The 14143-nt window shown below is 39.0% G+C and overlaps 1 protein-coding gene across 4 annotated transcripts in view; it reads left to right on the top strand.

The window, feature by feature from the left end:
• Positions 1-14143, top strand: part of fer (fer (fps/fes related) tyrosine kinase) — a 202491-nt gene that overhangs the window by 59402 nt on the left and 128946 nt on the right. For 3 of the 4 annotated variants that reach the window (XM_048594686.1, XM_048594681.1, XM_048594698.1), the window contains exons 6-7: positions 11723-11860; positions 12874-12993. In XM_048594686.1, the coding sequence (XP_048450643.1) occupies positions 11723-11860; positions 12874-12993 (258 nt within the window). The remainder of the gene's footprint in view (positions 1-11722; positions 11861-12873; positions 12994-14143) is intronic. The other variant, XM_048594692.1, reaches the window with a different exon arrangement.

Below are 14143 nucleotides of genomic sequence, written 5' to 3'. Positions count from 1 at the left end.
TTTACCATCATACTCCCTGTCGCTTTCCCTTTCCCTTCCCCCCCAACTCACTAGTTTAAAGTCCCAGTGACCACCCTATTTATCCTTTTCGCAAGAACACTGGTTCCAGATCGGTTCAGGTGGAGACCGTCCCATCGGTACAGATCCCTCCAGTTCCAAAACTGATGCCAATGCCCCATGAAATGGAACCCCTCTTTCCCACACCACTCCCTTAGCCAAGTGTTTACTCCCCTAATTTTCTTATCCCTAAGCCAATTTGCACGTGGCTCGGGCAGTAATCCGGAGATTATGACCCTCAAGGATCTGTTCCTTAATTTTGTTCCTAGTGCTTGATAATCCCCAAACAGGTCCTCCATCCTAGCCTTGCCTATGTTGTTAGTCCCAACGTGGACCACAACAACTAGATCCTCCCCCTCCCGCTCCAATATCCTTTCAAGCCAGTCAGAGATGTCCTGCACCCTGGCACCAGGCAGGCAACACACCATGCGGGACTCCCAATCCGGCTTGCAAAGGATACTATCTATCCCGCTAACTATAGAATCCCCTATAACTACCACTTGTCTTTTTGCTCCCCCCTCTTGAAAGGCCTTCTGCACCATGGTGCCGCGGTAAGCTGGCTCATCCTCCCCGCAGCCCTTTTCCTCATCCACACAGGGAGCAAGTATCTTGTACCTGTTGGATAAGGTCAAAAGCTGAGGCTCCTCCACTCCTGAACTCAGGATCCCCCTACCTGCAGGCAGGCATAGCTTGGGCCCATGTGGGTACCCATGGCCATCCCCTTTGTCTGTAGGAAGTGGGTTGTCCGACTTTTGTCGCCAGATTATTTGTATGGTTGGTCTAGTTCAGTTTCTGGTCAGTGGTAAACCCTTTCCAACATGTTGAGTATGGCAGATATGTTGATTGTAATGGAGTTGAATTTCAAAGGGAACCGGTTAGGCACCGTATGAAGATGCTCACTACCTGCTACTTGGGTGGCTTGACTGTTACTTGCCCTGTGCCAACCCATGCCTGACTGCTGTTCAGGTTTTTTTTTTGGCATGTCACAGACTTCCTCAGCATCAGAGGGGTTGTACGTGATGCTGCCATCATCAGTGAATATCTGCTCTTCAGGCTTCTATCGAAAGGAATATCATTGAAGCAACTAAATATGATTTGACCTTGGAGACAACTCTGACGAACCCTGGCAGTGACATCCTGGGCCTATTATGATTGCTGTTTAACAACCATAACCATCTTCCTTTGTGGAAAGTCTGAGTCCAATTAGCAGAATGTTTTCCCTTGATTCCCATTGATATCAATTTTGCTGGCACTGTTCGCTGTAAATACAATGCTATCTTGATGTCAAGGGCAGACAGTCTGCTTCAACTCAAGAATCCAGCTCTTCTGATCATGTTTGGACCTGGCTGTAATGAGATCAGGAAATGAGTTGTCATGGTTAAACCTCAACTGAACATTGATGTGCAGATTTTTGGTGAGTAAGTGATGTTGTATAGTGTTGTCAGAGATCTCTTTGACACTTTGCAGGTGATTGAAAGTCTATAGAGTCGGCACTTATCCACATTGCAGTTGGTCAGCATTGATTAATTGATTTTATTGTTGTCACATGTACCAAGATGCAGTGAAAAGTGTTGTTTTGCGTGCTGTACAGGCAGATCATACCATACAAAGTGCATCAGGGTAGCAGAACAGTGCAGAATACAGTGTTACAGCCACACAATGTGCAGAGAGAGTAAGAAAGAGAGAGATCAGAATTAACATTTGAGAGATCTGTTCAAAAGTGAGATAACAGCATGGAAGAAACTGTTCTTGAATCTTTTTTGTATGTGTATTCAAACTTTTAAATCTTCTGCCCGGTGGAAAGAGAGTATAACCGGTGGAAGGGGTCTTTGATAATGTTGGTTGCTTTCCCGAGGCAGTGGAGTCAATAGATGGAAGGTTGGTTTTGCGTGATAAATTGTGCTGTATCCATAACTGTCTGTAGTTTCTTCTGGTCTTGGGGAGAGCAGTTGCCATGCCATACCATGATGCTTCCAGATAGGATTCTTTCTATGGTGTATCTATAAAAATTGGTAAGAGTCCTTGCAGACATGCTGAATTTCCTTGTCCTTCTGAGGAAGTAGAGACATTGTGCTTTCTTAACTGTTGTGTCAATGTGGATGGACCAGGGTAGGTTGTTGACAATCAATACTCCCAGGAACTTGACACTGTCGACCATCTCCACCTCAGCACCATTGATGCCCTCCACTTTGCTTCCTGAAGTCAATGACCAGCTCCTTCGTTTTGCTGATGTTGATCGAGAGATTGTTGTCTTTACACCACAGAGCCACACAGCACAGAAACAGACCTTTCGTCCAACCAATCTGTACCGACCGTGATCCCAAATAAACTAGTCCCACCTGCCTGCTCCTGGCCCATATCACCCCAAGCTTTTCTTATTCATGTACTTATCCAAATGTCTTTTAAATGTTGTAATTATACCCACATCCACCACTTTCTCTGGAAGTTCATTTTACACACGAACCACCCTCTGTGTCAGCAATTTTCCCCTCATGTCTTTGTTAAATCTCTCTCTTCTCACCTTTAAAAATGTGCCCTGTAGTCTTGAAATACCCCACCCTAGGGAAAAGACAACTACCATCAACTCTATCTATCCCCCTTAATTTTTATAAATTTCCATAAGGTCGCATCTCAACCTCCTACTCTCCAGTGGAAAAACATCCCAGCCTATCCAGCCTTTATTTATAAATCAAAACTTCCCTCACCGGCAATATCCTGGTAAGTCTCTTGTAAACCCTCTCCAGCTTAATAATATCCTTCCTATAACTGGGCATGCCACTAAGCACTCAACCTTTTTCCTGTATTGTGTTTCATTTTTATTTGCAATCCGACCTAAAACGATAGTGTCATCAGCAAACTTATCCGTGGAGTTGGGGTGGAATTTGGCCACACAGTCATCAGTGTATAAAGAGTACAGTAGGGGACTGAGTACGCAACCTTGCAGAGCCTATTCTTACTAATTGTGGTCTATGGGTCAGGAAGTTGAGGATCCAGTCACAGAGCGGGGAGCCGAGACCTTGGTCTTGTAGTTTAGACATGAGTTTGTTCGGAATTGTGTTGAAGACAGAACTGTAGTCAATAAGTGGGTATCCTTGTTGTCCAGATGTTCCAGGGATGAGTATAGGGCCAGGGAGATAGCATCTTCTTTGGACCTATTGCCTTGGTCGGTGAATTGCAAAAGATCAAGGCAGTTTGGTAGGCTGGAGCTGACTTGGAGTGAGCCATGACTAACCTCTCGAAGCACTTCATAATTGTGGAGGTCAGAACCATTGGGCGGTAGTTATTGAGGCATGCATTTCATGGGCAGGAAATACCTGAACAACTTTCCATATTGTTGACTTTTACTAGGTTTGGAAATGGCTATTTGTGGATCACAGGCCGTCTTTCTGCAGCCAGCAGTGTGTCAGGACCCATAGTCTTTACTCCTTTGTAGTGTGTCTAGCCATTTCTTAATTTAAGTATTCATTTGATATCAACCTGAGACTGATATCTGTAATGCAGCGATAGTACACTGATGACATTTGCAAATGCCTCAACATTGTCTTCTACAATGATGTGCTGGATTTAGCTATCATTGAGGACTGAATCTTTATGGAGCCTTGTCCGGTTATGTTTTCTTAAAATGCGTGGGTTGTGAATAGTGCTGGCAAGGCCTAATCTCTAATCCTCCATGTAAAGGCAGTGATCGGCCTGTTCTTGAACTGCGATAGACCGTCAAGTCTAGAGTTTTGTTTAATTGTCCAACAGCATTCATAACTGGATGTTACAGGACTGCAGAATTTTGATCTAATCCATTGGTTTTGGAATGGTTTCGCTCTTGACTATAGTGCGCTGTCTCTGCTATTTAGCATACTAAGTGTTAGAGGTTTGTTTCATTGGCATCTAATGTTTAATAAGGCTTGGTGTTGCTCCTGACAAACTTCCACTATGCCTCATTGAATCAAGGATTGCTCCCTGGCTTTGTGGTGATGATTGAGTGAGAGTTAGGTTGGACTACGCAATTTTTGGAATAATTTGTTCATTTTTGCTAGGCAGCCTAAATTCACAGGAGTCTTTCAGAAATTGGTTCAAATGAAGTTTGTTTTTGGGGCTGTGGTGATTCACACTGAACTTGCTTTAGGAAATAGTGGTAGAGATTTTACTATTTGGTGTTCTTATGCTATATTTATCAGGTAGACAAACATGCAACTATCACTACAAACAACAGTGTGTAAAATATTGTCAGAGTAGGGAGCTGATCTTTAGGTCCATTTTTGACTAAGTTAATGCAAAAAGTTAAATACTAGAGGGTTGCCACGCTCAATGGTTGAACTTTTATGCTGCTTATTGCTTGTATTGCTCTTGTGGGGAATTTCTGACCATTGTATCAATTTATTGACTGTTGTTTGATCAGCATAAATTTTCTTCTAAGTATAATAACAAAAATATTTTCAAATAATATTCATCCAGAATAAATTGCTGTTTCAGTATTCCGCTGTGAGTTCCTTTCTCTGATTGCTGATGAAATATTCTCAGCCTATCCCAATATTTGCATATTGGAGGATTCGTGTGTATTTATATTCATGATATTAACTTCCTTTTTTCCTTTTTATCATGTGACTTATAGCTATAATGACTTTTGAGCTATTTCTATAGTTACATTGTGCTATCTTTATATTTAAAGAAGAATCTCATCGTCTAGGGAGGCAATGACATAGTGGTATTACTGGGGGACTAGTAATCCAGAGACCCAGGTTTAATTTCCATCATGACAGATGGTGCAATTTGAATTCAACAAAATCCAGAATTGAAAGTCTCCTGATTTAATGGTTGACGATTTATTGTAAAATTCATCTTGTTCACTGATTCCTTACCTTGTCTGATCTCCCTGTGACTCCAGAACAACAGAGTATTGTCTAATTGAATCTTATCTGCTAAAAAGCCTCAAAAAGGAGTGAAATCCGATGGATCATCAGAAACAATAACAGTGAACTCTTCCCTGCAAAGTCTTCACCAATCAGGGAGCTATTGCCAAAGTTGGGAGAGCTGTCTCACGGACCAGTCAAGCAACATCCTGACAAAGTTATACTCATGCAGTCATGCCTTGCACAATATCCCAGACAACATCCATAGATATGTCATGCGGACATGTTGACAGAGTATTATACATTTGGGACAGAGCCCTGAAAGTGCTCAACATTGACCCCAGAGCCCATGAAGTCCACATCCCATGAATGATTGGAAAATATACAATTGCGTTATGGAAACCTACTGAATACGGGAAGTACTTCCTGCTTCATGTCATGAACACCAGAACATTTCATCATGGGTCAAAAGTCCAGCAAGGTGCAAGATTTTATTTAAACCTATATGTAAGTTTAATTTATAAATGCCTATCTCCAGTGAAAAATGGAAGATACTGTGATTTTCTTAAGTATTAATAATCATATGTTTGATCTCTGGCCTGTTGGAGACTTGAGCAGAGAATATGCATATAGAATTAACGAAGTATAAAATTGCTTTCTGCTCCTCCCTTTTTCCTGTTTGCTTGCTTTACAAGAACAACTCAAAGACACACAATAAAAGTACATTGACAGTTTGTGCGTATAATAAAGGTCATACTCCAAATCCTCATTATACACGGGGACGAGTAGGAGCATGGATCTCCTGCAAATAACAAAAGATGCAGATACCCTTATAATGTAAATCCCCTATCTGCCACGTGATCCATGAGGATCTATTAATGGGGGTGTGGGAGGTAATGAAACTCGGGTCTGTTATGATAGTCTGTGAGTAGTGAATTGTGTATGAGGAGTGAATGTTCAAAGCTTATGTAGATGTTTCTCTTTTGTATTTGTGTTGACATTTGTCCATAGCATCAGAATCTTGAGAGTAATTATTGCACGAGAAGAGTTCATTTAGCTTGTAGGTGGTAAATTTGCTGTTTGACATGTATTCAGTTTTTTCTGACTGACCTTTGTCTTTTTCATATTTAGCTCATTGTTTCATAGTTTTTTGGAAAGCTTCTGTAAACAGTGAAGTTGGTCAAAGATACAGTGACAGGGTTAACTCGTGCATAATTCTAACCATTTTCAGAATAGCTTCTTGAAAACCATTGAGTAATTTTTAAGGACAGATGTGTTGATGCCTTATTTTTTTCCATCTTATTTGCCACCCAGAGCATTCCAACGATTTCAACATTTGATGCACTCAATTGCCGCCCAAACCTTTGAATGTGGGTTTTCTCCGTGCCTGGCTACATTTATCAATGCAAATATATTGCTGCGTGAGCCATCAATTTCCTTGAATATTTTAACTACCTACATCAAATTGTCTCTTAAACATTTATTTTCTAAATTCCAGAATGGTAGAAGGCAAACTGAATGAAATTTGGAATAAAAATAGAAAATACAAATATAATATGAACTCTTTTTCCTTCACATTTTACATATTGTAGGTTGATTTACTTGCAATTAAATAGTTGTAAAAAATCTAAACTATTGTAGTGCAATTCATTGGTATCTGGCCTCTTTGCTCGTTTACCTGGGAGATGGTATTGCAGGATTCTGAATAGTGGAAGGCTGGCAATCAGCTGGCTGTCATTGCAGTGGTCATTGAAATAGCAGGCATGATGCCAATGATTATCTGATGTATGTAGTGCTAGGAATCGGTATTTGCTGCCCGTGTGTAATTACAAAATTGCTGTCATACCCTTTTATGAACACTAAATGCTGTACAACTGATTTCAATACAACTTCTACAGATGTGAGAAATTCTTGCAATCATTATTTTGCCATTTGGTTGCAAGACACAGCCTTTCATCATGTCGGACAATGGTTTGGCTGTGATGGCCACTTCTTATAGATGACCCACATGCAGGGGATCGCCATATTCTGGCATGGATTTCTTTGTTGCATTTTTGCAATTAGCTAAACACCTTTTTTTTCTGGGCCTTTTGGCCAGTTGAGTTGCTGTTTCTCTTCTTCCTTTCGAAAGCTGTTTTGATCCATGCCCTTAGAAGACCATAATCATCATTAACTGCATTCTGGTTGTGAATATCAACATTCATCATCTTCATTACTTGCAGGTATCCTTTTAACAGAGTTGTTGATGCCCAAGTTGGGCTACTTGCTGCAGAATACTCAGCCTTTGATTTATTTTGCCATCTTTTATGCAGCTGATTTATTTAAATTTCTAGTTAGCAGTGACAGACTTTTGCCCTTAATGGACTTTGCTTGTAAATATTTGGCTACACTGGTGATTACTGGTGGTGATTAATAGTTTACAAAAAAACAGTGATAGACTTGGTGGTGGTGCCTCTTAAGAGATCAGATGCTGTCACATTTTAGGTGGTTAGTGTCAAGACTATGAAGTCATAACTATCTAAAGTGAACTGGCAGATTAGTTTGAGATATAAGTAAGTAGACATACTGTGGCAGACATTTCAGGGGCTATTTTATCATGCTTAGCAGAAGTAAATTCCAGGAAGCAAGTAAGATTTTAGAAGGATGTATTATTTGTGGATACCTCAGGAATTTAAAGTTATTTTCAAATTAGAATACAAAGCATATAATTCTTTGAATAGTACTGACAGGTCAGAAATTGGGCAGAGTAACAAAAACCGCAGATATAAATAGCATTCTAAAACAAATGCTAAATCAAGAGGGAGGGAGCAATGTAAAACAAATATTATCACAAGGAAAAGGTGTTGAGAACATTTTTAGAACAATGAGCAAACAAGTCCCCATGTCCTTGATAGACTTCATCCTAGGATCTTAAAAGTGGCATGTGCATCAGGAGTTGAATTGATTTTTAATTTTCTAAATTTGTCTAGATTTTGGAAATGAGCAAATGTAAGTTCAAAACAGAGTAATTACTCTGAATGCTAAAATGGTCTGTGGCGCCCTGAGTATGCACAGATGGGGCTAAGCCATGATAGCCTTCAAGGTGTGTTTGCACATGTGATGCTGGTGTTACCACATTCCATACTCTGTTATCCGTACTGGTGCCTGAACGTACTGCCCAATCTTTCTTTGATATTTTTTCTTGGCTGCTTCGTTTTGGCATCTTTTGTTGTTTCAACATTGTGTCTCCTTGTAACAGTTGTGTAATGGGAAGCAAAGGCTGAAGATGTTCTTCAAATATGGCATTACTTTTTGGCCTCTACTTGTACTTCCCAATATCATAATTCTGTTGCCTCAGCTTGCACTCTGTTTCACCTCCTTTCAGCTCCTCATGCTGATTCAGTTGGGGTACAGGCAGCAGTGACGCTCGTGCTATCTATTTTCTTCCTTTTTGGTGCTTCCTTTTTCTCCTCACTAAATACTTAAAGTAGTTACCTAACTCTGCAGAACCTCCTGGATGGAGCTTTTGAAACATTCACAGTCACTATGGAAATTTCCATTGCTTCTAAATGACATCAACATCCTATTCATGCACAGCCTCTATGCTACCTAGAGGTGGAGTTTGAGCCATTCACCCCCATTCCAGAAAGGAGGAAAACAGAAACAGGAAACTGCAAGCTGATTAGTCTAACATCTGCCATAGGGAAAATGTAATTTATTGAGTGTTTTGAGGAAGTAACTGGCCAAGTGAATAAAGTGGAACCTACGGATGTCATATACTTGAATCTCAAGAAGGCATTCAAAAAGGTGACCCATCGGATGTCATGACAGAAAATCAGATGGGGGTTATCAAGAGGACGTAGTGGCCTCGTGGTATTATCGCCAGTCTAGTCATCCAGAGACTCCAGAAATGATCTTGGTGACCCAGATGGAATTTGAATTCAACAAAATGAAATCTGGAATTAAAAGTCTAATGATGACCATGAAACCATTGCTGATTGCCAGAAAAACCCATCTGGTTCACTAATGTCCTTCAGGGAAGGAAACTGTTGTCCTTATCTGGTCTGGCCCACATGTGACTCCAGATCCACAGCAATGTGGTTGACTCTAAACTGCCCTCTTGGCAGTTCGGAATGTGCAATAAATACTGGCCTATTCAGAGGTGTCTACATCCCCTGAATGAATAAAATAATTAACATGAATGATTGGTGAACTATTTGGAAAAATAGTATAAGGATTACAAGCTGTAACTTGTGTGCTACAGGGTTCAATGTGGCTGCTTTAGCTACTTAAAATCTATGTCAGTGATTTAGATAAAGAAACCAAATGTGTGTTAACAAAATTTGCTGATGACACAAAGCCAGGTTGGAGAGTACATTATGAAGAAGACAAAAGGAGTATGCAAATTACTGTATCTTAAGTGAGTGGACAAATATTCAGCAGCTGGAATATAATATGGGAATGTGACCTTGCCTATTTAGACACCCAGAATAACAAAAAAGGAGTATACTTTTAAAAGGAGAAAAATAACAAAACTCGCTGCTACAGCACTTAAGGATCTGGGTATTATGGTTTGTGAATCACAAAAGGTCAAAATTTAGGTGAAGCAAATGATTACGAAGGCAAATGAATGTTGATTTTAATGCACGGAAAATTGAATATAAAATTTGGGATGTTTTACTATATATAGACAGGGCATTTTTGAGACAACATCTGGAGTACTCTGAACATTTCTTGTTCTCTTATTTAATAAAGGAGTTAATTGTGCTGCAGGAAGAGCAAAAAATGTTCCATTTGACTGATTCCTGTGATTATAGGGGTATTTTAACAAAATTATTGTAACTACTGGGTTTTAAAAGATTAAAATATGCAAGACCCTGAGGATATTTGACAAACTAGGTAATGAAAGAAAGAATGTTTCTCATTGTGGGTGAATTTAGAATGAGTTAAAAATATGGAGTCTCCCATTTAAGGCAGATGAGATTTTTTTTCTCTGACAGTTGAGCGTCTCTGAAACTCTTTTCCACTGCAAGTGGCGGAGGCAGGGTCTTTAAATATTTTAATGACAAAAGTGGATAGATTCTTGATTGACCAAATAGATTCAAAGTGCAAGTAAGTAAGGGATTGGAAAATAATCATGACAATAAGATCAGCCATGATTTTATCAAATGGCAGAACCTGCTTGAGGGTCTGAATTGCTTATTCCAGGTTCTAATTATTACGTTCTTATGTCATTTCCTGGCACAGATGTGGTGTGAACATGACTTAGCACATTGTAAGCTCAAACCTGAAAACGGCCCAGGAAACTTATTCCTTTGTTTTCTCTTGGTTCAGTTATTGCTTCCAATCCTGTGTAGTCAGACCCACAATAAATTTCAGCATAAACCATTGATGGCCAACAGGTGGCACAGCAAATCTAATTTACAAATGGATGTTGAATCACCCAAAATACATACACCTGCATCATGAGGAATATCCTTGGCTAAAAGCTGGTTCATTCTTAGACCAGCCCATCAAAGAATTGCTTCAAATATTGACATCTTTTTCCTACTTTCCTTTTCTTGACTTACAATGTTCATTGTGTATGGCTTCTGTATGTGACTATCTTTGAAGTAGTGTTTACATTTGTAGAAACAAATATCCATGTCATGTATTTAATATTCTTTTTCATCCTTTGCTTTGAGATTTTCATTAATTCTAAACACGTCACCTTCTGTTAATGTTGAAAATTTTAAAAGCATTATGTATTAGGTTTGTGATATGATAGGGAAATATATTTTTATTTCCCTCATTTAATATAAATGTTTGGGTAAGTATTTCAAATTGTTCTTTATTTATAAATTCTTTGTTATATTGTGCGTGCATGTTTGCTTAAATAGGGTTTTCTTCATTTTAGTGATACTTGATTTTCTCTTGTGTAGGGGCAACATGCCTATGCCCTCCATTTGGATCTGCAGCAGTCAATATTTCGCTGCTGGATTAACAGATGCATTAGTGAAAATTTGTGTACTTTCCCTTTGGAATTAGACACCTTTTGTGTTTATTTTGAGAAGGAGCTATATTTTCTATGGACAAAGAAAAATTCATACTAAAAAGCATTTTTCCTCAAGATTTTGGTGCCCACTCTCAGAAATTGTGTATTTTTTACATGACGTTTTATTTGGATTGCAATACTAACGTTGACCATAATTTTATGTTCAAGAAAATGCTTAACTTGAGTTTGAGTTACAACATAAAAGAAAAATGAGTTCTGAGAAGTATATCATAGAACAGCATGTTTGTTTAATAAGCCTACATTGGGGAAAATTACTTTTCATAGTTATTGGAAATGATTTTGAAAAAAGTCTTTGCAAAAGCTTTGAAATTTCTGCAGCTTTAAAAGTAAATGAATTTGGATTGTATTTCATTTTCCACATTGCCAATTTCAACTTCCGTGAAAAATGTTGAAAATTACAAGCTTTATCAAATTTCATCTGTGGAAAAAAACGCAATGCATTTATATAGCATTTTTCATGGTCTTGGTTGTTCCAGGATATGTCTCATTGTACTGTTGCAAATATAGCTGCTTAGTTGCATATGGAAAGGTTTCACAAATAAAACAAAAATTACCAGATTATCTGTCTTAGTGATAATAGCTAAAGGTCTGTCTATCTTATGATATGATACTAGGCCTTGGAATATGAAGGTATGGACAAAGATCACTATGAGCAAAGCGGTCATTAAATTTTCTTCCAACAATATTTGCAATCAGAAGTGGTAAAATTGAACCTTAATGAAAGAGTAGGCAATAATGTTCCTTGTAATATTTTGACATACTTTTTTATTTTCACTTTCCTTTGTAGAAAAGGAATTCTAGAAGAATATGTAAAAATAACCAGCCTTGTGACAGAAGACATAATAAATATCCACAAAGATGTCCTCAATTCCATTGAGCAAATCAACCCCAGCTCAGAGTACAACCACTTCATTGAAAATCACAGGTAAAATACTTTTGTCGTGCAAACTAAAGGTGGACATAAGAACACAAGTTATTTACACAGCAATTCGAGTGTACCTTCGCGGCCCAAAAAAGATGCTTTGCATCGAATCAATTACTTTTGAGTCGTAATCACTATTCTGGAAAATCTGGAAATCAACACGTACACAGTAAAACCTGTAAATAATGGCATAAACAAGCTGTTAATCTTACGGTAAAGGATTGCATGTTATCTACGCTACAATTGGAACATTTTCACTTTTTGTTTGAATAGTGAATAATGCATTAGGACAGTCATTAACTTGAATAGAATAAAACTTGTCTGATATGTGGGGGAAAAATATGTTTTGAGCTTTGGTTTTGTTTTGGGTTATAGAGTCATTCAGCATGGAAACAGACCCTTCCAACCAGTCCATGCCAGACATGTACCCAAACTAAACTAGTCTCACCTGCCTGCGCTTGGCCCATATCCCTCCAAACCTTTCCTATTCTTAAATACTTATCAAAATGCCTTTTAAACGGTGTAACGGTACCTGCATCCACTACTTCCTCTGGCAGTTCATACAATACACTAACCCATCTCTGTTCTTACATGATTTTGCCGTATCTTCTTGGTAATTTCTACCAACCTCAATGTTCCACTCCCGTTTAAAAACGCCACCTCAAATTTTTAAAACTAACTTCTCTCCTAAAACGAAACACTTCCATGCAAAACCAAAAATCATACCTTAATAAATGTTTCAGGGTCACTGGCGCCCAGTGTCTAATTTGCATAGACCAATAGTTCCCCTGAACTTTGTAAAACATTGTTGCATATGGTCAACTGGTTCTGGAGTTCTTGGCTTTTGTTGTATGTAGTAAATTCTGTTCACTATTCAGAGTACATCTTTTGGTTGAATGTTTTGGAGAACCTAATTCAAAATTCAAGTTAATGTTTAAGTGTGAGTTTGATAAAGTTACTACCAAGTGTAACTGAGAAGATGCTGGTATTTTGAGTATATAGCTTTTTATCTGCAGGTCACAGCCAGTTAAGGAGCCAAGTATTGAGTTTGATGTCTTATTGCTGGAGGACATGGAAAACCTTCAAGTCAATGAGATTTTATGGAACAGTTTAACAGCAGAGAGTTTACAGACAATGTAAGTTTGAAATCTCTTATGCCCATGTGTGTAATTTTTGAACATTTGAGAGAGCGAACTTTTGGGCCAGTGATATATAACAGTGACAGAGTGTGGGTAGTAATCCATGGTTCATTTTGTTCCAGTGAACATTTGGGGGAATAAATAAGTGTCAAATCAGCGTCTTCTTTATATATTTCAACTCCAAACACAACAGTGCTTACAATGTTTGTAAAATGCTCAATTCTGATGCCTTCTGATCGACATTGAGACCTGAAACAAAAAGTACTGGCCTCATGCACAGCTCAACAGATGAGGTTTTTATCCAGCACCAGTGAAGTAACTATCAAAAATAGTATTAACCAAGAATTACAAGGTGGACATTTTACATTTGTTGAAGTAAGAACCATTTCCAAACTTCCTTACTCTGTCAATTTTCTGCCCTTACCTACATGTTCATTGCTTGTGAATGGTTCTTGATGGTGGATGCAGATGCTGTTATAATCCCAGCAAAGACCAATAATATTTTAAGAGATTTGAGTTCCCTATGACCGATTGAAAGGATCAAATGGTTGATGATTGCACAATGATCAACACTGTGTGTTATTTCTTCGATATTGAAGCAGTCGGTGTTCATATACAGGACCAAGTCAACATCCAGTTTATATCTAAGTGATGCAAGGCATTCGTGCCACACGGGTGTCGGGTAATGACCATATCAAACAAGGGAAAATCGAACAATCATCCCCTGATGTTCTATTAGTAGTAATTTAGTTTATTAGAATAATTTAGTGTCACATCCTGGGACTAACCATTGACCAGAGACTGAACTGGATCAATGATTAAAAATGCAGTGGTGACAACAGCAAGTCAGAGGCTACGAATTCTGTGGAGATAAATTCATCTTGTGTCTCTCCATTGCCTGTCCACCATTTACAGGGCACAAGTCAGGAGTGTGATGGAATACTCTTGAATGGGTGAATGCACTCTTAAAATTACTCTGGCATAGACAGTGTCAAGCTTCAAGAAGGCGACCTGCGTGACACCCCATTCACCATTCTTCCGCTGTCTCTGTGTCTCTCTTCCCCACCCCCACCCCCCCCCCCCCCGCCTCACCCGTGCGATCTCTCTCTCTCTTGCCCCCCCCGTCCCTCACGCGTGTGCTCCCCCC

This window comes from Rhincodon typus, chromosome 3, assembly GCF_021869965.1.
Source record: "Rhincodon typus isolate 14 chromosome 3, sRhiTyp1.1, whole genome shotgun sequence".
Lineage (NCBI taxonomy): Eukaryota > Metazoa > Chordata > Chondrichthyes > Orectolobiformes > Rhincodontidae > Rhincodon > Rhincodon typus.
This window is presented reverse-complemented; position numbering and strand designations above follow the sequence as displayed.